The 25,641-nt window shown below is 36.2% G+C and overlaps 1 protein-coding gene across 1 annotated transcript in view; it reads right to left on the bottom strand.

Moving 5' to 3' along the window:
* The window catches only part of DNAH6 (dynein axonemal heavy chain 6), a 303,630-nt gene extending 280,432 nt beyond the window's left edge, over positions 1 to 23,198 (bottom strand). Inside the window, exons 1-4 of the mRNA XM_515578.8 lie at positions 23,040 to 23,198; positions 21,574 to 21,806; positions 12,500 to 12,673; positions 9,073 to 9,335 (exon numbers count right to left, since the gene is read on the bottom strand). Of these exons, the coding sequence (XP_515578.6) occupies positions 9,073 to 9,335; positions 12,500 to 12,673; positions 21,574 to 21,798 (662 nt within the window). The 5' untranslated portion in view covers positions 21,799 to 21,806; positions 23,040 to 23,198. The remainder of the gene's footprint in view (positions 1 to 9,072; positions 9,336 to 12,499; positions 12,674 to 21,573; positions 21,807 to 23,039) is intronic.
* Between the last annotated feature and the right edge of the window lie 2,443 nt (positions 23,199 to 25,641).

A 25,641-nucleotide genomic window follows, 5' to 3' on the forward strand; every position in this document is an offset into this window, starting at 1 on the left:
TTCATGGCATTCTGTGGACCCAAAAGGTGCTCAGATTTGGGGGAAGGCTCCGCCATACAATCTGAACTATCTGTTAGATTTTAATAGCTTTAAACTTGACATTGCACAGAGAATGAAATCATAGAATTCAAAGATGGGAGCATCAGACATTATTCTGAATTTCCTACTGCAAATCACAAAACAATATCAAATAGAAAAGTCTTTAATCTATACCTCAATTTTCTTATCTTTCCACTATATATAATGCCATTCTAATAGGATGTTTATGAGGAAGAAAGAAGACTAATGTACAGAAAGCACTTGGCACAATGCCTAACACAGTGTGTGTGACACAAATGCAGGAGTAGTTGTCATTATGAGGATGAGTATATTAAGTGGCGTGCATGAGGTCTTGGGTTCTAAAATCCAAATAATCTGAATCTCAGCTCCATGACTCACTAGCTATGTGAACTTAATTCTGTGACTTTCATCATTTGTAAAATGGGTATATCAATCCTACCTACCTTAAAGAGTTGCTGTGGAGATTAAATGAGCTAATACATATAAAACATTTAGAATAAGATTTGGCATATACTATAGTTGGTGTTAATACTATCATGTTGCAGTACTCACCCATTAAAATCGCAAAGACTTAGTACCCCACTATGCCTTATAAAAGCACCCACAGGTCCTTATCAGTGTGAGCAAGTTTATATTTCAATGGCCAAAACAAAAAACAGCAAAATGTGAATTTATATAATTGAAATAATGGTGAGGTGAAGGGTTACATAGATATGAAAAACACCTATCATCTACTAGGGAGAGAATTTTTTAATATCAACAGTGGGTCCTTTTATACCAACCTGAAAAAGGAATACTTAAAAATTGCCTCACCAGGGGTCTTCTTAGATACAACTAAATGTTAAAACTCACAAGACTTTCATATACTTCTATTTGGCATCCATCTACTCAGAAAAACCCGGAACCACTTATTGCCTTCAGGGCAGCATCAGACATTACTTTCCCATTGGAGTCCTTGCAGCAGTCTAATAGCCACCTGGGAGCTATCTTCTCCCTAGGTGTCAACTCAGATGCAAAAAGATGAGATCCACATTGAGTGCATATGAAAGCCACTCTGGCCTAAAAGCCTTATTACTCACAGGAGCCAACATCTCTTGCAATAACCCCATAAGCATAGATTTCAGCATTCCTACAGGGCACATGCTCAGAAAAAAAGAATCTGAACTATGGGAAGTCAAAAGCTATGATTCCCCATAAGGTATTTATAATTATTTCTTAGTTCCTCCTAATGCAGCTGTAATTTACTAATCGATGTCATTTTTATCATAAGCAATGTTGCCTATAAACAATCAATATTTTACGTTTTTTAGGTTATTGAGGGTACACAGTTGCAGGATTAGCCAAAGGTCAGATTCTTATGCAGGAGAAAATCATTCTACAATCCTCTAGCACAATGCTTCTCAAACTTTGAATGTTATAAAACCCATGCAATGATAACATTTTATAAGGCACACTGATATAAACTGCAGGGGCTTGGTGAAGACATTAATTACAATTTCTTTATATAATATGACAAAACACAATGCACATAATATGTGAGATTATATAATTTTTAATTTGGGACATAATTATCCCAAATTAGGGATATAATATTTGATAAAACTTCCAATTATGTCTAGCTCATAAGCAACCACAGCTGTGACCATAACTTTTTTGAAGTAGCTACATCATGTCTAATCAAGACATGATGAATGATCTGTCCAAGTTCTTGAAGTCACCACTCCTAAGAAACTTTGTAAAAGTAACAGGCAGCAAATGGCAGAAGATGATTTATTTATTGTTTTGTCTCTGACAGATGAAAACTCCCTTTTCCACTAGTCAAAATTTGGATACCTTGTTCTCTTGAAATTATTCACCAAAGGTACCACCACTCTTTAACTCTAACAGTTGTTACTTGTCTTTCTTTGATGCAGTGTTGACATTTCTTGTAATGATTTTAGAAACAATGGTGAAGATTTCTCTCAAACACAGAAGTTATTCTATTTGACTTAATAATCTTTCTTTAGGTTCAAATCCACAGCAGCGTCTAAAAAATCATGAGAACCATTTTAAACATTACGTTTCCCAAGTTGAATTTTTGCTGTCGATTCCTAATCTTTGTCAGTAAGTGTTAATATATTTCCTGGCAGCTGCCGTAATTTTTCAGTTAAGCTATTCGGGTGGTCAAATGTCAATTAAGTAACCCAGGTGTGTAACTAAGAACTAACCTTTACTAAATCTGCAAAGTTGGATCATTTGCAAAATACTTCCCAATTCTTGATAAAACTCATCCTTTGGATTGCCAATGCACTTAACTATGAAACAACGAAAAATAGTATTCTGTTCTCAGTTTTTTGTAGAAAGCTAAAAACAAATGGTTATGTGGTTGATAGCTTGGATTTTATCATGGACATCATTTTGACAATATTTTTAAATTTGTAATTCATAATTTTAGGAAACCATTTACATATGGAAGTCCCTCTGCAAATAACATATTACTTGAATACCAGTGCTATCAGAGTAAACCTTGGTTGTAACAAACATTTTTAAGAAGTATTTTCATAATACCTCATTTGCCTTGAATATTTAATCCCCAGAGAGTTCTTTTTTCTTCTTCCTAAACAAAGTTCTTCCAGACATTTCACCTCAGAGACTCTAAATAGTGCTGTTGTCTAGCAGTTACTAATGTCTATAGATTCATCAATATGCAATTAAATATTGCAATAAAACTTTAATAATGTCTTGGATTATGATCATCTATATCATCTAATATGTTGGTCTACTAATGATGTTACTGATTTTTTTTTTTTTGCTTTTCTGGTTCCAAGTAGTATAAAAAACTTCCACACAAGCTGGTAAAATCGCAATTCTACAATAGTGATTCATTCTGATGTTAGATATTATGTGTTCTTGCACTCCTAGCTTCTTGAGCTTCTTTATCTGATACTAATCTAAAAACAGAAATTTGTTTCATATTTTGTTCTTGTAATGCTTTTAAAAGCTCAAACCCTTTTCTGGGTGGGGTGGATATCTCTGAAAAGGTGTTGAAATAACTTGTTTGACACCACTGATTAATTTGATAACATTTTTATACAAATAAGATATTTAGGCAAAAGGACAGGTCTATTACTGTAGTTTACAAATCTAAGTTTGAGATAATCCTAATTATGCTGCCTAATTTCTCATCTCTTTTGACTTCTGTGTTTGCCATATAGATCTGATAGTTTCCTAGCTTTAACAGAAAATTTTCCTTATAAATGACCAAAAAGATAAATAACTGTCAAAATTAAATCCATATTACCATAAAGTATTCAAGAGAATTGTAGACCTTAATATCAGCAAATGATTTAAAATTTTTTAAAAACTCAAGGATGTGGTAAGAAAATATAAAGTATTGGTATATAGGTTTCATTAATTTAAGAAGTAAAATTATAAAATTAAAAAAAAACATTAATTACACTCATATAGGATCAAAAAGACCTTTGAAAATTACGAAAGCCTACAGTGCTCTTTACCAAGATAATTTTATTAGAATATGTTTTCTAATAAAGAAATGTTATTTCTAATGCTAAATCTAATATGTTATTCTATTTGACTTAATAATCTTTCTTTAGGTTCAAACCCACAACAGTGTCTAAAAAATCATGAGAACCATTTTAAACATTACATTTCCAAGTTGAATTTGAAAATTAAGCTTTGAAAAATTATTTTTTAAGTTTTAAAAACAATTAATTATGAAATTCAATTAAAATTCAGATTTTTCCCAGTTGGTAACATCAAAAACCAAACAAGAGGAAAAGAGGAAAGAAGGGATAGAAAAAATAATCAGAAACATCTTGTTGCTTATTTTTTTAGGAACACCTAATATTGTGTCAAAAGGAAAACACACAAAAAAAGAGCAAATGAAATTAAAAAAAAACTGAACAAGGATTTCTTTGTGTTTCTCACATACATAAAACAAAGAGTTTTGCTGATAAACTGAGTTTGTCTTAGAAACCTAAAGGAAGTGTTTACAGTAACAATCAAACTCAGTGGGATGGTTCAACAGGAAGGTGGCAGAGGCTGTGTTGTGTTCCCACTATAGAGCTGCTCTCTGGCAGAGGGGACTACACAGTCTTACCCACGGAAATATTTTCTGAATTCAGGAAGTTTGACAAGGTAACCATACAAATATTAGAAAAAGAAAATTTCACCCATGGTAAATTTCTGAGCGATTGTGTTTTTTTTTAAAAAATAAGTTTTTACCACCATAAACAACTAGGGCATACTGGGAGTCACTTGCTTGGCTGCAGTACACTCCTTGGGAAGCTTTGCCTTATAGCTGTGTTAAACATTTAGCATCTGGAACCACTGACTGGGCATTTGATACTCACTCAGACCATCAGTGTTATGTAAATTTTGTGAAGGTCTCATCGCAAATTTTAAAATAATAAATATGTCATAATTTTAAAAAATTAATAAGAAGGTTCTCTTTAGCCATCTGAATGATGGGTAGTGTGAGCCACAGATGAGGGTTCACACACAGCTAGCTCCTTTTCCCCATTGTAATTTTTTAAAAAAATTAAAAGATCTTCAATAACAACCTTAGTTTTTGGAAATGAGACCATGTAACTAGAACTTCTGTCACATAGTTCTGGACCTCTAGACAATCTATGGATCCAGAATTTCTTGATCATTTCACTGGAGTCTGCTTTTAGCACTGAATCAGATGGTAAGCCAATAAGTACATTATGCTATAAAGCTGCAAGGCTGAGTGTTTCAATTTAGAAAATGGAAGTAAACAAATTCTTATCAGCTCTTTGGTTAAATTTGGATTGAAAAGTTATCTCCTCAGGTTTTTGAGTTTAAATATGATTTTTGGATAGATATGCCCACTAATACATGAACAATTATTTTCCTCCAACTAGTAAAATCATAAGATGCTGGAAAGAGCCAAATCCGTCCTAAGGTACATTCGCCATATACACTATAATTCAGTCAGCCTAAAATTCCAATATTGTATTCTTATCTTCAAAGTATTTTGGCACCAAAGTGATAACGCTGTCTACTCAAAATATTGAACATATCTCTAAGACATGACCCTTGAGCAAGCCCCCTAAAATCATAGAAATGGTCTTTATTAGTAATATTAGTTTCACAAAATGTTCTAAATCTTACTCTTCATTTCCTGCATATTTCATGATCGAAATAAAATCTTTTACTTGTTATTTCACTGTATGACCATGGAAAAGTGCACAGTTAGTATCCTTGATTTGAGGAGATCCACAATTTTCACTCTCTGTCAATGCTAAGTCAAAAAATGAGGTTTACTGTTGTATGTGAATGTTGTCTCTGGGCAGGGCAAAGCCTTTCTTGCTGCACACACAGCTAAGTGCTCAGACACTACTGATTCCTACATGCCTTTTGCAGTCTAAATCCCTGCTCACAACTAAATGAAAAAACTCTTCTATAGGTTTTTAGTGATAATTGGAAAAAAAATTGTCAAGCATATTTTTCTCATACGTGTACTCTATATACAGCAAACACTGATATCTGCATTGCACATTTGTGATTAAAGCAAAATACCTGTCAGCACACTTTATAATGATGTGCATAGAGTTAGTTAATAAGGGAATTTTGCGAATAACTTATAACTTATTCTATTTTCTCTCTAAGCATACCTTGCCATAGGTGCTTCATCAATAGCATGACATATCATTTTTAAAAGTTTTTTGCTATAAGAAGTGCAACTTTAAATGATTTCCATAGTTTAGATCTCAATTTCACCTTTATTCAGTTCTATACTGAGAAGCATTATTTTGCATTTTGCTCACGTATTTTTTCTGGAAAAATTCAATAGGCTTATCAGAGAGACAGATTATTGCTCTAGATTGAAAGATTATAAAAAAATCCTTCCACAGCTTCACCACATTTGTTGGGTAGTGAAGACATTCTTCAACAGCAAACTCACAGCCTTACAGTTATTTTATCACATTACTTTTAAAAGGAGCTTGGTAATAACATGACCTCATCTTGTTGACACAGTATATACTATGTTTAACTTCCAGTTTAGCTGCTGCCAACTCCATAGCATCCAAATAATTGTCTTTACTCACAAGGTTTATGATATTTGGAGTTCAAGTTAGGGAGGAAAATTCAACATCAAACCCTAAACTGCAATAATGATAACAAACCATGATTCCAAAATATCTTTTTAAATGAGAACTTACATATTACTATTAAGCGTCACTTCTGTGAGTCCAAAAAAGTATAAAACATCAACTCAATTTCCCTAGTAGAAGTGCTCATTAGTCTAGAAATAAATCTCCAGAACTGAACAAAAGCAGTTTTCAGTCTCCTCTTCAATACTTTATATTGTGCTGGTAAATAGATGAGAATCAGTTCTACATGGGGCAAAATCTAGCTCTTCTCACAGTGGAAAATGAACATCACAAATAGTACTCTTTGATATCTTGGTTATTAGATGATTATTTTTTTCCTGAAGAGAAAACTATGAAAACATTTTCACATATGAATCAAGAATTATGTTTTAAAATCACCAAATAACCCACTTTCCATCAGTTTCCACTTAAGATCTACAAGTTCTTCACCAAAAACTTACAAAGAACTATACAAGCGAGTAAAGTAGTGGTAGGAATGACAATATTATTAAGGGTTTTTTTAAATTGAAGGGCTTTAAATTACATTATATGTTAATTCTTCCATCTTAAAAAAATGAATTCTCTCATGTTGGAAAAATCCTCTTTTTTTACCCCAATTCTCCTTCGTCTACCATCTCTTCTCCTTTTGACATCCCAAAATTAATGTATCCGAACCCAAACATGTATTTTTCCCTGATGATTCTGCTCCATTCAGTCTTCTATGTCTCAGTTGTAAAAGGAAAATAAATCTTGGGGCCCCCAAATCACTAAACGAAAGGTAAATGTCAAGCTGGGAACTGCTAATGGCAAACCTGCCTCCCATTCTATTCAAAGTGACCCCTGTGCTCACTGGGATAAATGCATATCTCATTGCCTCATTTGGAAAGGCTAATCAGAAACTCAAAGGAATGTCTCTCATCTACCTATGACCTGGAAGCCCCCTCCTCGCTTTGAGTTTTTCCATCTTGGCCTTGAGTTTTCCCACTTTTCCAGACTGAACCCATGTACATCTTACACATATTAATTGATGTCTCGTGTCTCCCTAAAATGTATAAAGCCAAGCTGTGCCCGTACTACCTTGGGCACATGTCATCAGGACCTCCTGAGGCTGTGTCATGGGCGTGCCTCCATGATCTTGGCAAAATAAGCTTTCTAAATTAACTGAGAACTGTCTCAGATTTTCAGGGTTCACAGTCAATAGCAACTCTACCCCTCTTGCTCAGACAACTGGATCATTAAACTCATCCTGTACTCCTTTCTGGTTGCCTACCCTACATAATGTCTGTAAAGACATTCTGTTGGCTTCACCTTCAAATTGTTTTCAGAAGCAGACCTATTTCTTACCACTTCATCATCATCCCCAGTCCCTTTCTCCCCTGAGTAACTACGGCCTTCAATTTGTCTTCCTGTTTCAACCCTTGTTGCCTCAAAGCCTATTCTTCACACAGCAGCCAGAATGGTTCCTTAAAAAATGTAAATCAGATCGTGACACTTTTCTGCCCAAAATCCTTCCATGGTTCTCCATTGTTGTAGCCAACAAGGTCTTGCACGATATATCCTTTATCTCTTGTTCACTCTACTGTAGTCACACCAGCCTCCTCTTTGCCCTTTGAGCATGCCAGGTCTGCTCCCAGTTCAGGATGTTTGTATTCATTTTCCTGCTGCCTGGAATGCTCATAACTGCACCACCACATAATTCATTTATTCTCTTTCAAGTCCTTGTTCAAATGACAGCTTCTCAATGAGGCCCACTCTGACCACCCCAGTTAATTCACAACCTCTTCCCCAGCACTCCTAATCCTCTTTGCCTCTATTTTTTTTCTCCAATACTTATCACATTTTAGTATTCTACATAATTTACTCATGTATGGTTTATTATTGCCATCCTCTGCTAAAATGTCAGTTCCATGAGGGCAACAATTTTGATATGGATGGTTTACTAATGTGTCTCAAGCACGTAAAACAGTTCCTGCTACAGAGATCATGCTCAATAAATTTTGCTGAACGATTGCATTTTCATAAGCATTTCTGTCCTTCCTACAAGTTATTGTTCACTGCTGTTAAGCTCTTTAAGATTTACAACACATCTGTCATTTTAAATTTTGATTAAAAAGCTTTTCTTCTCTACCCATTTTCTGCAGCAGGAGAGCTGCCCTCAGTGTCACCTTCTCAGTTGAAACTATGGTGCTGAATAAGGGAGAATAAGAGAGCCGTGAATGGGGAAGGTAGCTCAATGAATTTGGTGGTGAAGCTAAACTATTATCACCATCAAGAAAAGACCGTCTCACGAACTGCTGTCAGCCCAACTAAATAACAGAGGAAAGCCAGTATCATCTTTAAATCCTACTATTATCTGTTGTGCTGAACTTCAAAGCAACTTGCAGACTCACAATTATGTGACTTCCAATTATATCAACAACAAATGTGCGGCAACAACACACAGAAAGAGTGTGGATATTATTCATTTATATGAATACCCTAAGTTATCAAGCTCATTTTATTAAAAAATCCTTATTTCTACTCTATAAAGCAAAGGTGAAATAACATGAAAAACAAATCGTGCATCATCTGCTTTTTATATGTTGCCATCCTCTTTTCTCAGTAATCATAAAGTATCAAAAATACATTTGTAATACTGATTAAAAATATATGGTATAACATTACATAAATATATGAGAAGCTCAGTAGTGCAGGTAAGATAGTTAATGTTTCTAAATAGATAAAGGGAAGATAAATGAAAAAATACAAAATTGTTGTGATTAGGATTCATTTATCATTGAATGATAACCAAAATTATATTTGATATTATTATTAATATCCAATCAATTATAAATAATATGTGCAATCTTATTTGTAATTTTTATGTTAAATTGCATCATAAAAAACAACTCACTTTAGATTATATGTATCATATTCAATGGATGATCTTGGCACTGCAGGGATCATATAAAGAAATCCAAGATGTTCATTTTCACGTATTATTTTAATGATTTGCAAGGGATCACGAATGTTGGCTTTAACAACTTCTTCTCGGTCGTGAAAAGTGTACTTAGGGTAAGCTGAAGATCTAGTCCCAAAGAGACCTCTTTTTCCAATACCAGTACGTGGCAGTTTAGGAGGAGAGGGAGAGAACACCTCAACATAGGGCCGATGAATCTAAACAAAGCCAATTTTTGAAAAAAAAAATGAGTCTTTGCACACATACACACAAGAGCAACAAAATATTACCTTCAAGGACTAATTGCCATATTGCATGAGATGTCTAGGGCTCAAAGGCAAGCATTTTGGCACTGAAAATTTTCAAACTATTGTTAGGCAGTCATATTCCTTCTCAGTACTCCCTATCCAGATACGCATCCTTTTACCACAAAGCAGTCCCAGTTTCAGCTTCCATTGCCTTCTCCTCTCCTTTAACTCAATGTTTATTACATCAAAATATTACCAGGTCTTTGATGTCCATGGGAGCCCTCTTCCCTCCTTGCTTAGTTACTCTGCAGCTATCTTTTCTGGGACCTCTCCTCCCAACCTCCCCCTCTGTTCTGACCACCTTGATGCTCTTCAGTGAGTGGAGTCTTGGACAGCTGTTATTGTAACTCATAATAACTTTACTTCTTTGTGAATATGAGGGGCGGTTATATTGAGTGTTGGGAATCACTATGCGATAGCCTTAGAGAAGCATTGATTTTATCAACTAATATTGGCTGTTTTTTAGACCAGTGCTTCTCAAACTTTAAATGTGCAATGAATTACCAGAGTTTCTTACTAAAATGCAAATTTTGATTCAGTACAGCTAGGGTGGAACCTGAGATTCTGCCTTTCTAACCTGCTTTCAGGGGTTTGGATCCTGCTGACCATGGACTACACTTGGAGCAGCAAGGCTGAGTCCCACCGTGCCATGCCCACACACTCCAGCTTTGCTCTAGTCTCTGGGCTTCACTGTCTGTGCTCTCAGTGCCACTCGCACCCCCCAAAAAACTTGGGTGGCATCACCCATATCTGTTCCTCCCATGGAGGAGGTTAATCACTGTGTTTGAAGAAATTTGACACTAACTCCAAAGGTCATCACCTTGCCTCTCTGATAGTATAGGAGTAACTGGCTTTAAGATAAGAGTCACCATAGTAGACCTGCTTTGTTGAATAACTATTGTAAATATACGCATGAGTATTTTATTGCCTATTAACATAGCTGGCAGAGGCTGCCATTTCTGCAGGGATTTATTACTACAAGCTCTGTGGAACAACTTCTCCAGAAAATGTGTACTCACAGGGAACATTATACCCCAACTCTGATTAAATATACTTTGTCCAATAGCAGTTTGACAACACCTAGCAAGTTCAGAGCTGAAGGAAACACATCTTTGAACGTAAAAGGTAAAATGTGTGTCTTTGACTTCTTGGCCAGGGATGGCAGCAATAACACTGTTCTCTTCTGAGAATGAATAGGCCAAACCTGAACCAGAGAAAACACACATCACCTTATCTCAATGTTTCAATGAGGGCTAGTCCACTTTAGTATTTTTATGAGACTAAAGTGTTACTGTTTTAACAGAAAATGCATTTATTTTATTTGTTCTAGTCTTTAAAAAGTCTTACTGCATTCTAAGTGGAAGACTTCTTCCATAACAGGGTTACATATTTTCCTCTGAGCCCTAATTTCTCATTATGTAACTCAGTGGGAAAATGTGATTCACATTTTCCTCCCATGGAGGAGGTTAATCACTGTGTTCTGCTGTGTTCTTTAGCAGTAACATAGGTTCAGATTTGGGGGTGGGAAATAAAAAAAGCATTTATTCATAAACTGTACAATGCAGTACTCCTCCCTGATGGATGCCCCATCCGATTCGATAAGTCAATTTCTTCCTTAATTAACAGAGGCCTCCAACTTTCCTTCCTGCCTGCCTTCCTTTACCTCCCAGGAAATCCTCCTTGTTGCATTTCTATTTGAAACTCATTCAGATAAATCAATATCTGAAAAAATTACCTTTTTCTCAGAATAAATACCTTTCTTATTTTATGTAAAACATCCCATTTTTCATATTTCTCTTTAATTCCTAACTCTTTACTGAGTTCTTCACTGAGTGACAGCTACAACCAGGAAGCATAGCTCACAACCTAACATTCCTTTTCAGCCCCACTTTTATCCCAGATATCTATACACGTTCTCTCCTTTTCTTTAAATTCAAATTTTTGAAGCCCTCTTTATGCCAAATGAATTAATTTACAGGCAATTAAATCTTTCCTGGCTCAGATCTTTTCTGGAGAAAGAGCTCCCTCTGGCTCCACTTCACAGACACCATAGTAACTGAGGCTTTATAATTCCATCTAGTTCATCATATGATTTCATTCTTTCAGGATGATCTCACCCAAACCCAAAATAAGCTCCTGTCCATCTAGCTTCTCCTCAAGCTCCCACCTCTCTCATCTTATCTATCCCATTAACTTTCCACTCATTCTTCTCAGCTTAGTGCAACTCCCAAAGGTGGCTTTTTATTCACTGACTGGCCCCCCGATGGCCAGGTGTAAGAGTCCCTTTTATTTAGTTTTTCATTATTTTGTACCTTAAACAACTAAGGAGAGCTCTTATACCCCACCGTGCTGAGTGTTCACTTGTCCACCTACGTACCTCCAGACTCTGAAATCCTTGAGGACAGACCTTGTCCTCAACTGTGCACGTCTAGCAGTTCTAATCCAATGGTTGGACCCAAACCAGCACTCAGTGTGTGACTGTCAAAGTTATCCTCTCAACCAAAACCTCAGAGAAATCTTGGCTCTACTGGTATCTTTACTGTAGGTATGCCTTTCATATTTTCTCCCCTTATTGTTTTTTTTTCTTCAATTATCTAGAGATATTCATTTAAAGGCAAGCTCTGGTGATTTCTTCCCTGAGCTACCATTTCTTTATGCCTTTCAAGGCAACTTCCTCGCTCTACAACTCTCACCAGCTACACAAATTGTCTTGCTAGCTGGCTTTGTCTCACTTTATTGCTCTTCACCAGGGTCTTCAAAGATTACCATTTTTGGTAAAAATGATGAAAATTTCAAAAAAGTTATAATAACATTCAAAATACTATTATATCTTCTTTATCATGCAAAAGAAGGTCAGAAGGCACTGTACAGATGGTGAAAGTTTCCTTTATGATTTTCTTCCACTGTAAGAGTTTTCCTTAAATAGGATGAAGAAATGTTATATTTCCCAAACTCATTATGCAACCTTATAGAAAATGACTTTGCTTCTATTCTTATGAGTTAAAAGTATGCTAGCAATGCTATACAAAACAAAATTAAGTTAAAAGAATCAATTAAGTATTTTAATATTATACCTGCATTTTTTTCACAGCATCTTGATGCTCAAGAAACGGAGTAGATGATGTGGCAAAACTTTTTTTTGCTATGCTTACTGGACGTTTAATGATTCCTGCAGTCATTAACTGAAATCGGTTCTGTTCATGTATGTATTCTGGCTGCTTATGATCTTGGTAGACTTTTAGCACTGGCTTTGGGAAATAGAGAGATATGTTAATTTTTATTAACATTCGTATAAACTTGTTTTATTTTTCACTACCTTTGGACTCTTTCTCCTGTTGGAAATTGATCTCCTTGGACTAATTTCCTATCAAAGATGCAGTCCTAATAGTTAACTACCACCATTGCCTGTCCCTGGCCTATTGCTTGAGTAAGACTTTTCTACCTAGCTTCCATTAATTTTATACTTGAAATTATCAATGAATACTTACAAGAATAAATTACAACAGAAAAGGCTCAGAAGTATGAAATCATATACTCCCTAATTATCCATTACAAACCCCCATCATTTACTAATACTGCTACTATGGGAAGAAGTGCAGAATTCTCCCACCAAAATCAAAATCATCAATCACTTCTCATAGCCATAACTTATTGAAGATCTAAAAAAAATAGGTGACATTATCTTAGGCTATTCAACTGAAAATTATGGCAATAAAACCCCAGCTTTTAACATAATAAAGTGAAGAATTCATTATAATGGCTTTTTGTTACTAAGCATTATGAGTTTATCATAATTGCTAGTCTCTCATATACTGGGATAAGAAAAAAAGGCTTGAGATTAAGTAAAGGAAACAGCAGTTAACTTTTCAGTTACATTGCACTTGTTTTTAGATAAAAATCCCTTTTGAGCCACTCACTGAAGAAAGGAAAAGGCTAGCTGTTGCTACAAAGATGAAGGAGAGCTAAGTTATGTAATAGTGCTAAAAAGGAATAGAGAACAGGATCACAAGTTGAGAACAAGAAGAAAAAATGTCTGTTTACACAGGGTGACTTCACAGAGACCAAACAATGATCTATAAAAATGATGTTAAGATTAATGCACATTTGGAAAACCCTTCTCTAAAACCTACTGAAATTAATAAGGAAAACAAATAAGCAGATGTTGAGGGATTTCATTACCACCAGATCTGCCTTACAAGAGATCTTGAAGAAAGGCACTAAATACAAAAAGAAAAGTCTATTACCAGCCAATACAAAAACACACTTAAGTATATAGACCAGTGACACTTTAAAGCAACCACACAAACAAGCCAGTGTAATAAACAGCTAACAACACAATGACAGGACTAAATCCACACATATCAACACTAACCTTGAATGTAAATGGGCTAAATAACCTGTTTGGCAAGTTGGATTAAAAAAACAAGACCCAATGATATGCTGTCTTAAAGAGACCCATCTCACATGCAGTAACACCCAGGGACTCAAGAAAAGGGATGGAGGAAAATCTACCAAGCAAATGGGAAACAGAAAAAAGCAGGGGTTGCAATCCTAATTTCAGACAAAACAGACTTTAAACCAGCAAAAATTAAAAAAAAAAAAAAAGACAAAAAAGGGCATTACATAATGGTGAAGGGTTCAATTCAAGAAGACCTAACTATCCTAAATATATATGCATGCAACACAGGAGCACCCAGATTCACAAAGCAAGTTCTTAGAGACCTACAAAGTGACTTAGCTCCCAAAGAACAATAGTTGGAGACTTCAACACTCCATTGACAGTATTAGACAGATCATCAAGTCAGAAAATTAACACAGATATTAAGGACCTGAACTCAACATTGAACCAAATGAATATGATAGACCTCTACAGAACTCTCCACCCCAAAACAGCAGAATATACATTCTTCTCATTGCCACATCTTCTAAAGTCAACCACATGATCAGACATAAAACAATCCTCAGCAAATGCAAAAGAACTGAAATTATACCAAACACACTCTTAGACCACAGTGCAATAAAAATAGAAATCAAGACTACTAAAATTGCTCAAAACTATGCAATTACATGGAAAATAAACAACCTGCTCCTGAAAGAATTTTGGGTAAATAATGAAGTTAAGGCAGAAATTAAAAAGTTATTTGAAACTAATAAGAACAAAGATACAACATACTAGAATCTCTGGGACACAGTTAAGGCAGTGTTAAGAGGGAAATTTATAGCACTAAATGCCCATATAAAAAATTAGAAAGATCTCAAATTAACAACCTCCAATCACAACTTAAAGAACTAGAAAAGTGACAGCAAACCAACCCCAAAGTAGCAGAAGACAAGAAAGAACCAAAATCAGAGCAGAACTGAAGGATATTGAGAAATAAAAAAAATTGAAAAGATCAAAAAATCCAGGAGTTGGTTTTTTGAAGACATTAATAAGACAGATAGGCCATTAATAGCTAGATTAATAAAGAAGGAAAGAGAGAAGATCCAAATAAACACATTCAGAAATGACAAAAGGGATATTATTGCTTACCCCACAGAAATACAAATAACCACAAGTGATTACTATGAATACCATATGCACATAAACTAGAAAACCTAGAGGGGATGGATAAATTCCTGGACACATACACCCTCCCAAGATTGAACCAGGAAGAAACTGATTCTCTGAACAGACCAATAATGAGCTCCGAACTCAAGTCAGTAATAAATAGCCTAGCAATGACCAGATGGATTCACAGCCAAATTCTACCAGATATGCAAAGAAGAGCTGGTACCATTCCTACTGAAACTATTCTAAAAAAAATGAGGAAGGGGGACTCTTCCCTAACTCATTTTATGAGGCCAGCATCATCCTGATATGAAAACTTGCCAGAGACACACACACACAAAAGAAAACTTCAGGCCAACATCCTTGACAAACATTGATGCAAGAATCCTCAACAAAATGCTTGCAAATCGAATCCAGAAGCACATAAAAAACTAATCCATCATGAGCAATTAGGCTTTATCCCTGAGATGCAAGTTTGTTTCAACATATGCAAATCAATAAATGTGACTCATCACAGAAACAGAACTAAAGACAAAAAAAAACATGATTATCTCACTAGATCCAGAAAAAGCTTTTGATAGAATACAATATTCCTTCATGTTGAACACTCAATAAACTAGGTATCAAAGAAACATACCTCAAAATAACAGCCATATATTACTCACAGCCAACATCACACTCAATTGTTAAAAGCTGGAAGCATTCCGCTTGAAAACCGGCACAAGATAAGGATGCCCTCTCTCACCACTCCTATTCTACATAGTATTGGAAGTCCTGTCCAGAGCAATCAGGCAAGAGAAAGAAATAAGGGGCATCAAAATAGGAAGAGAGGAAGTCAAACGATCCCTGTTTGCAGATGACATGATTCTATATCTAGAAAACCCCATAGTCTGCCCAAAAGCTTCTTCAGCTGATAAACAATTTCAGCAAAGTTTCAAGATACAAAAATTAATGTACCAAAATTACTAGCATTCCTGTACACCAACAGCAGTCAAGCCAAGAGCCAAATAAGAAACCCAATCCGATTCACAATTGCCATAAAAAAGAATAAAATACCTAGGAATATTTTAACCAGGGAGGTGTAAGGTCTCTACAATGAAAATTACAAAGCACTGCTCAAAGAAATCAGAGATGACACAAACAAATGAAAAAACATTCCATGCTCTCCGTGATAGGAAGAATCAGTATCATTACAATCGCCATACTGTGCAAAGCAATTTACAGATATAAGGCTACCACAAAGGACATTCTTCACAGAACTAGAAAAAACTATCTTAAAATTCATATGGAACCAAAAAGGAGGCTGAATAGCCAAGGCAATCCCAAGCATAAAGAAGAACACTGGAGGCATCATGTTACCTGACTTCAAACTATACTACAGGGCTACAGTAACCAAAACAACATGGTACTGGTACAAAAACAGACATGTAGACCAACAGAACAGAATAAAGAGCCCAAAAATAAGGCCGCACATGTACAACCATGTCATCTTTGACAAAGCTGACAAAAACAAGCAATAGAGAAAGGACTCCTATTCAATAAATGGTACTGGGATAACTGGCTACCCATATGCAGAAGATTAAAAATGGACCCTTTCCTTCCACCATATACAAAAATTAACTCAAGATGGATTAAAGACATAAATGTAAAACCCCAAACTATAAAACCCCTGGAAGACAACCTAGGCAATACCATTCTGAACATAGGAATTGGCAAAGATTTCATGACAAAGATACCAAAAGCAATTGCAACAAAATCAAAAATTGACAAATGGGATCTAATTAAACTTAAGAACTTCTGCATAGCTAAAGAAACTATCTAACAGAGTGAAAAAACAACCTACAGAATGGAAGAAAATATTTGTAAGCTATGCATCTTTGGAGGTCTAATATCCAGAATCTACAAGAAACAAACAAATCTACAAAAAAACCCACAAACAAGCCCATTAAAAAGTGGGCAAAGGACATGAACAGACACTTTTCAAAAAAAGACATAGACATAGCGAACAAGCATATGAAAAAAAGCTCAATATCACTGGTCATTAGAGAAACGCAAATCAAAACCACAATGAGATACCATCTCATACCAGTCAGAATGGCTATTACTGAAAAATTTAAAAAAATAGAAAAGTAAATTAAGGAATATTCATACAATCAGATACTATGCCACCATTAAGTGTAAAAAGCTAGATGGAGAGTATTGTATTTATTTGTAATATGACAAATAAAATAATAAAAAATTAAAATAAAAAATAACAACCATTGTGGAAAGTAGCATGGTGACTCCCCAAATAGCTAAAAGCAGAACTCCCATTCGAGCCAGTAATCCCACTACTGGGTATATACCCAAAGGAATATAAATTGATCTATCATAATGACATATGCATGTGTATGTTCATTGCGGCACTATTCACAATAGCAAAGACATGGAATCAGTCTAAATGCCCATTATTGGTAGACTGGATAAAGAAAATGTGGTATATATACACCATGAAATACTACACAGCCATAAAAAAGAACAAGATCATGTTCCTCAGAGGAACATGGATGGAGCTTGAGGTCATCATCCTTGGCAACAGAAAACCAAATATCACATTTTCTCACTTATAAGTGAAAACCAAATGATGGCAACACATGAACAAAAAGAGAGGTACAAGAGACCCTGGAGTCTACTTGAGGGAGGAGGGTGTGAGGAGGGAGAGGAACAGAAAAAAACAACTATTGTGTACTACACTTAGTACCTGAGAGATGAAATAATCTGTGCAACAAACCCCCATGACCTCAGTTTACCTATGTAACAAATCTGTACATATACCCCTGAACCTAAAATAAACGTTAAAAAAGTTACACATAAAAACACTAGCTGCATCCTGTGTGAAGGTGCAGTTTCACCTATGCAGATCAGGCAACAAAAAATTGGAAGAGATTATAGTATAACTTAGGTTAAGGGTGAAAATGCAATTTAATTTAGGCAACATGTGTACATTGGATTGAGAAACTGGTTTCCAGGTAAAATATGTGTGAATTAAGTAAAATTGTATGTTAAATATAATTATATGGAAATTAATATACAATTAAATATAATTATACATATATGTAATTTTTTCATCAACTCCACAACACCACTCACAGGGCCCTGTCTCATAGGAATATAAGCACCAATACAAAAGGATAATACAATTTTACTGTACCATTTGAAATACTGGCAAAACAACTTGAATGTCTCAAAAGAGGAGAATGATTTAGTAAATTATGGAATGTTCATACAATCAGATACTATGCCACCAGTAAGTGTAAAAAGCTAGATGGAGAGTATTGTATTTATTTGTAATATTTTCATGAAAATATTACAAATACACACAATTACAAATTGTAAGTTTCATACATTTGTAAAATTACAAATAAATTTGTATAAAATTGTTTCAGCATGGACAAAGGCAAGAAAGGACATATACTAGATTTCGTCAATGTTAGACGGCATAGAAAAGGGGGTCAGAGATTGGGGAATTTGGAGGTAAGGAAAAAATGTAAAAGAAGAAGAGTAGAAAAGAAAGAGAGTAGGAGAAGGAGGGGTAAGGGAAGAGAGAGAGGAGGAAGAAAAGAAGAAGGAAGAGGAGGGGAAAGAAGCAGGGGGGAAGAGGAGAATAGGAAGAAGAAGGGGAAGGGAAAGGGAGAGGAGAAGGCAGTTGAGGGGAGGGAAGTCAATAACAAAAATACATTCTTACCAACTCCATAAAAAGAAGTCAAACTGCAGACACCCACAGGTGTGAAATTAGTCACTAGACTATTAAGCTACTTTCTCTCTGCATGGTGAAACTTCAGGTCATTTTCACTTTTTTCCTTGTTATTTTTTAATATTGTATGAATTATTTTATTCATGTATTATTTATACTGTGCAAGTTATGTTAGTATATAACATACTGCCTCAAACTTAGTAACTTAAAAACTAACATTTATTTTGCTAAAAATTCTGTAATTTAGGCAGAGCTCAGTGGGGACAGCATCAATGCCTCAGCTGGTGCCCAGTGGAGTAGAGGCAAGCTGTCCCCACTGAGCTCTGCCTAAATTGCAGATATCTGTCAGTTGATACAGGCTGTTGGCTGAGACTTGTTCAGATAAAATCTCCTCAGAGAGATCTTTCTAGTCACCCAATCTAAAGCAGTCTCTTCTGAGTCTCTACCATAGTCCATGTGCTCTTTTCTTTTCTTTTTTTAGAGACAGGATCTCACTCTGTCACCCAGGCTGGAGTGCAGTGGTATAAGCACAGCTTACTGCAGCCTCTACCTCCTGGGCTCAATGACCCTCTCCCTTTGCCTCCCAAAGTGCTAAGATTACAGGCATGAGCCCATGCGTTTGGCTTATTTTTTAAATAGTTACTATCACTAGGTGAAATTGTTCAGTCTGCTTATTTAGAATTACTAGAATGTCAACAGGAATCTTGTCTGCTTTGTTCATTTTTGTTCATTTGCTTTGTTCATTCCTCAGAGCATGGCTCAAACCCTGGCACAGAGTATGCACATAACAAACTTTTAATATACATGAGTAGATGGCATTGGTGACAAATTAAACAACTTTAATCATCAACGGTTAGTGATACACTTTTGTCAAGTGAAGGCAAATACGTCGGAGAGAAATAGATGTAAAAAGTTTCATACTAATTCCATGGGAGAAAAATGGGAAGGAGGACTTGGTGCCCCACACAACATGTGGTGGCGCAGGCACACTGAAACCTGAGGAAGAGGAGGGCAGCAGTCAGTGCCACATCCACCGTGCAAATGAAGGTTCAGTGTCAAGCCAACAACAATGGTGACTTTGCATTTTGTGTTGATTCCATTTGTATTGGTTTTGTATTTTCTTTGTATTTAAGGTGTCAATTTGTTTATTAACAATTAGAATTAATTCCTAGCGTAATAGTTTTTTCACACAAAGTAACATCAAATAAAAAACAACAAATCAGCATTACGGATCAAGAATGCTTTCCTTGAAGTGAAATCAGTACTCAAACTTAAGTTTGAGAAGCAAAGAAATAAGGATTAATATCCATAATATATTTTTAAAAACTTAAAAATAGATAAGATAAAGACAACTTAATTATTTATTTATTTATTTATTTTTTGAGATGGAGTTTCACTCTTGTTGCCCAGGCTGGAGTGCAATAGCGCGATCTCGGCTCACCACAACCTCTGCCTCTCGGGTTCAAGCGATTCTCCTGCCTCAGCCTCTCGAGCAGCTGGGATTACCGGCATGCACCACCATGCCCAACTAATTTTGTATTTTTAGTAGAGGCGGGGTTTCTCCATGTTGGTCAGGCTGGTCTCAAACTCCCGACTTCAGGTGATCCGCCCACCTCAGCCTCTCAAAGTGCTGGGATTACAGGCGTGACCCACCACGCCCAGCCCAAGACAACTTAATTTTAAAGTGGACAAAGGTTATGAACAGATAATCCACATATTAAGTAATGTATGTGGTGATGAAAAATGAATAAGATGCAAATTATAACAACAATGTGATGCCATTTTTAACATATCAATGTAGCAAAAATAAATAAAAAACTTATAGCAACAGGTTTGGTAAAGATGTGGGCAAACAGGCCCTCTCGTACACTGTAGGTGAAAAGGTAAATTTCTAGAGGGCAATTGGGTAATGTTTTTTGAAGTTAAAAATGTATATATGACCTAAAGATACCATTTCTAGGAATGCATCTTGATGTTTATAAAGACAATGTCATTCAACACAGCATTATCTGAAATAGCAAAATAAAAACAAAATAAAACCAAATAAAAGCAAAACAAAAAACAAAAATGAAATTACTTGAGCTCACATCAATATGAGACCAGTTAACCAGTACTATGTTATGGCACCTCTATGCAACAAAATACAGTGTAGCTGTTAGAAAAGACACCTCTATATGCAAGGATTAGAAACATTTCTATATGTTTAAGTGAAATAAACACTTTTGAGATCAGTATGTATTGTATAATCTTAAAACTATCTATGTTTATAGACACAAATATATGTGCAAATACATTTGAATAAACAAAACAGTCTGAAGGGCACACCAGTAATGATGGTAGCTAACGTCTAATGGTGGAGAGGACAACTTTCACTTTTTAATTTTTTCGCTTTCACGGCTCTTTACATGCGATTATAATTATCCAAGGGCATAAATGGTTTCTAAAAATTAAGTATTTTCAACATGCACACAATTTTTTAAATACAAAGGCATGTACTTTGAAAATAATAAAACTATATAACTAAATATAACATTTGCTAAACTTCTCAGTGTTAAATGGTACCCTAATATCTAAAAGTGCCTAATAGCATACATAGTTAAGTATCTGTATTGTACATAATCCTAGAGAGGACTTATCTGCCTGAAAACTTTGTTCACCACTGTATCCTTCAACTTAAACAGTGCCTAGAACTTAATATTTGTTTAATAAATATTTACCGTATTTACAACTACATAAGCAGTTATTATCTTTTAGCTTTTCATTCCTTCTTTGTCAATTCAGAGTCTGGAAATGACTTCTATCCTCCAAAGCAATTTTACAACTTCCTCTGTGGCTACAGAGGCTAAAACAATGGTTTTTGAACTTACCAAAGGCTCTAGTTTTATAGGCTGCTGTCGTTTTCTTGTCTTCTCCTGAGCTTTTGTAATGTGCCTAAACGTTAGGATTTGTGTATCAGACTCATTTTCTGTGGATGTCACATAACTCACTCTTTGTTTGGCTTTTATATTATTCAGTCTTGAAAGTGCAGAATTTTCGGCATACTCTTCAATATTTGTCAGGTCAAATTCACTATCTGTGGCCCGAAAAGTCATCCTTACTCCTGAAACGAATAGGTGAGGAAAAAGAAAATGAAAAGTAGATCAAAAGGATTGGGGAAGGAGGCTACTGGAGAGAGACTTAAGGACTAGGAAGAGTTGAATTCGCTCACTTCCCTCAAATAAAACCCATCAAAGTTACCCCAGTCTTCCCGAACTGAGGACTTGAACCAAAGGAATAAAAAATTAGAAACTGTGCCTAGGCTTCAAGAACCCCTGTAGCTAGGGTGGAACCCAGGAATTTGCATTTCTTGCAAGTTCTTGGCGGATGCTGCTGCTGCTGCTCATCTGGAGACCACACTGGTCTAGATTTGGAAGGACAAAAGGAAATGTAATTAGTATTGAGATCAATGTTTCTCACCTCCTGCGGAACTTGTTCAAAATGCAGCTAATTCTAGTACACGCAGTCTGAAAAATACAGTATAGGTACTCAAGAAGAAACAAAGGAAAAAAAAAGAATTGAGGGCTAATTTCTTACACAGTGCTTCTGGAGCTTTAACGTGCAGGACAATCACTTGCAGAGCTTGTTAAAATGAAGGTTCTGATTCATACACTTTGAGTAGCAAGGTCCTAAAACACTAGAAATATGAGCCTTTTGTAATGGTCTTGCACTCTGCACCACCACGCACACTTTCACCCCATTAGATGAGTGGAGATACTTCGAAACACCTTCCAAAATAGGGTTAGCACAAGAGGCCTTGAATCAGGTGTCGGCAGACCTAGGTTTTATATAGATCAGTGCTGGCCAATAGAAATATGAGAGCTTTGTATGCAATTTTAATTTTCAAGTAATAGCATTTTTAAAAAAGAAATAGGTGAAATTAATTTTAATAATGTTTTATTTACCATATACAAAACATAATCATTTGAACACACAGTATAAAAATTATAGTGATATCTTATGTTGTCTTTTGGTACCACGCCTTCAAAATCCAGTGTGCTTTTTACATATGAGCACATTTCAATTCAGACTAGCCACACGAGGTCTAAAGATTACCGTATTTAACAGCGCAGGTCCAGATTTGACCACTCAGCGTGAGATCTTGGACAAGTCTTTTGATATCGCTATTGCTCACTTTCCACCCCTCTAAAATGATGGGCGGATAGCAGACAATCACTGAAATGCCTTTCCATTGATTTTCTCTGCCTCTTTGAGCCTTTATGTTCTCCGAAAGTCAGGCTTTGTTTCTGGCCCAGAAATCGGAGCCCAGGCCCGAGGGTCGGTTCCCAGGACTCACCAAGTCAAAATAGAGCAACCACCGCCGACGGTCTCCAGAGAGAGCAATGCCTGGTCGGGAGTAGAAAGTACTGGGTAGCGCGGAATGTTTCCTGTTGCGTAGCAACCAGCCGGCCTCTACGGAAGCACTGCGCCACTGAGTAACACGTCGCCAGGCAACGCCTCAACCAGCCACAGCTTTCGGTCCAGGAGCGCGCCAGGCAATCGAGCCAATTAGTGTCTCCGAAACATTTCCTACTTCGCTGATTGTTGGAGAAGCCGCACAGCCTGGTTCCTCCTCTGCGCTGGGAATTGAGTACTGTGCCAGGAGGTGTAGGCAGAGCAGCCAAAGGAGGTGGTTAATTCTGTTTGTTTCGTTGCTTATCGACCACTCACACCCATCTCAACCTCTTACAGGAATTTCTTTTCTGTTTTCCTTCAAGAGGCGTAAGACTGACTTGACGTTCACTTTAATAGAAATTTATCCGAAAGAGTCGAGAATTTCAGGAGAGGAATGTGGGTTGTGTAGACAAATGCGGAAGGAAGCAACCACTCTGCATCCCTGCCCTACCCGCCGACCTCCTCCCGAGTGTCTTAAGGCTCAAGAAATGTGGCCTCCTCTTCCCTTAAACTCCACTGTGGCCTTCCAACTAATGTCCTTTTCCACTTGGAAGGTAACCTAGGTGTCAGGCATAGGATGAGCCCGTATTACTTGGTTCCCGTGCCCCTTCTACCAAAGCAGACCCTGGATCTTATTCTGGCGTTTAATCTCACTTAAGTTCCCAAGTGACTGTTGCTAATTTTGTATGGAGCGACCCCATCGAAGGCCAGGGCCTGTTGCTTACTCGGGATGCCTTATCCCAGTTACTGATGAGGGGAAGAAATCCTTTCACCTGTCTTGATGAATCCTTACACCACATGGAGGAGCTCTGGTTTTCAACCTTGTCTCCAAAATGACATAATCATCATTTTCTTTTGCTCTTTTCGGTTGCTCTTTGTTATCTTGATATTTGTTTATTGCTCTATGTGAAGTTCTTTACATTATTGTACTCACAGCCTGCATCTTCTCAATCTTAACATATTCAGTTATGTATTTGATATGGTGGTATGATTCTCTAAATCATAGATAGAGCTAAAATGGAGATTACAGGTCACATAGTCCAACTCCCCTATTTGATTTGTAAGGGAACTGAAGCCCAGAGAAAGCAAGTGCTTTACTCCAGGTCAGGCAGCTAGTTGTGCCACAGACAAAACTAGAATGCAGATCTCCCAATCCCTAATGAGAAACTGGAAACAGCAAGAGAGTAAAGTCAGTTTAGAAAAAATTTTAAAAATTCTGAAAAACTTCAAATGTAGACAAAATAAAGATTAATTCCCCAGAGATGAAAAATACACACAAAACTAATTAGTCAGCTAGTAAAATGCAATCATTGATATAAACTAATAATGGAAAAAGAAATTCAAAGCCAACTCAGTACATCGAAGCATAAAGTTATAATAACAAGCAATGTTAGACACATCCTCAGAATAGATTTCATTTCAGATGTGCAGTGAAAATTTTAATCTGTTCCCTTCAAAGTTTATGCAATGGAGACAAATCTATTGCTCCTCAATCCTAGACTCCCTTTTTTAGATTAAGGTGGATTGTACACAACTGTTACCATGTGCAGCTGAAAGCATTCCAAAAGCTAAGAAGTGTGTGTGTGTGTGTGTGTGTGTGTGTGTGACTGTGGTGAAGTGGGGGTGGGGAGGATTGGAAGACACAGACATAGTTTTACAAAGACATTACTATATGAAACACTACTCATCAAATCTCTCCAAGCTTATTTTTTAATGTGGCAAGATGTTATCTTCATTATCAACTGACCACTTACTAAATCAATGTAGCAGCTTTGTGTATAGCCTGCTATTTTTATAGTTCTTATAGATAATTGTTACATTTCATTGGTTGTTTCTTATGTGCCAAGTACTGTGCTTTATATTTCACATTCATTTTCTTAAGTACTGCTAACAAACATGAAATTCCCATTTCACAGCTAAAGAACTAGGTTACAAATGGTTACTCACAAGTTCACATCTTTAATAGTAAAAGGAAATGCAGTTAAAATTTTTTTAGCATTAGGTTAAGATTTATATACCAGGCCATTTGTGATGGGTGCTATTCCACTAATCATTGCAATAACCTTATGTTAGAGGTATTATTATACCTATTCCACAGATAGGAAATTGAGGCTTAAAGAGGTTGTGTGACTTTCCCAAGTCACTTCAGAGGTAGTAAGTGGCAGAGTTGAGATACAAATCCAGATCCATCAACTTAAATTTCTATATGAATTTGAGCCCAAGATTATTGAATCATAGAATTCTGCTTCTGGATATATAGTGGAGTATAGCAGGGCTCACAGAAATAAGGGAATCCTCAAGTGTCAAAATAATAATCAGATGAAACCAGAGCAATAAATAACATGGAAGCTGTGGGTGCTGTGGGTACAAATGCCTATACAAAGAACATATAGCTTCAGGGATTAATGCTGAGGAGAAATGGAAGACTAGGCCTTGCTTGAGTCTACACAAAATGGAAGAGCAAACTACAGTTGCCACACACATCTGAGACTGTTGGAAGAATT

The sequence above is a fragment of the Pan troglodytes genome, chromosome 12 (genome assembly GCF_028858775.2).
Source record: "Pan troglodytes isolate AG18354 chromosome 12, NHGRI_mPanTro3-v2.0_pri, whole genome shotgun sequence".
NCBI classification, from domain to species: Eukaryota; Metazoa; Chordata; class Mammalia; order Primates; family Hominidae; genus Pan; species Pan troglodytes.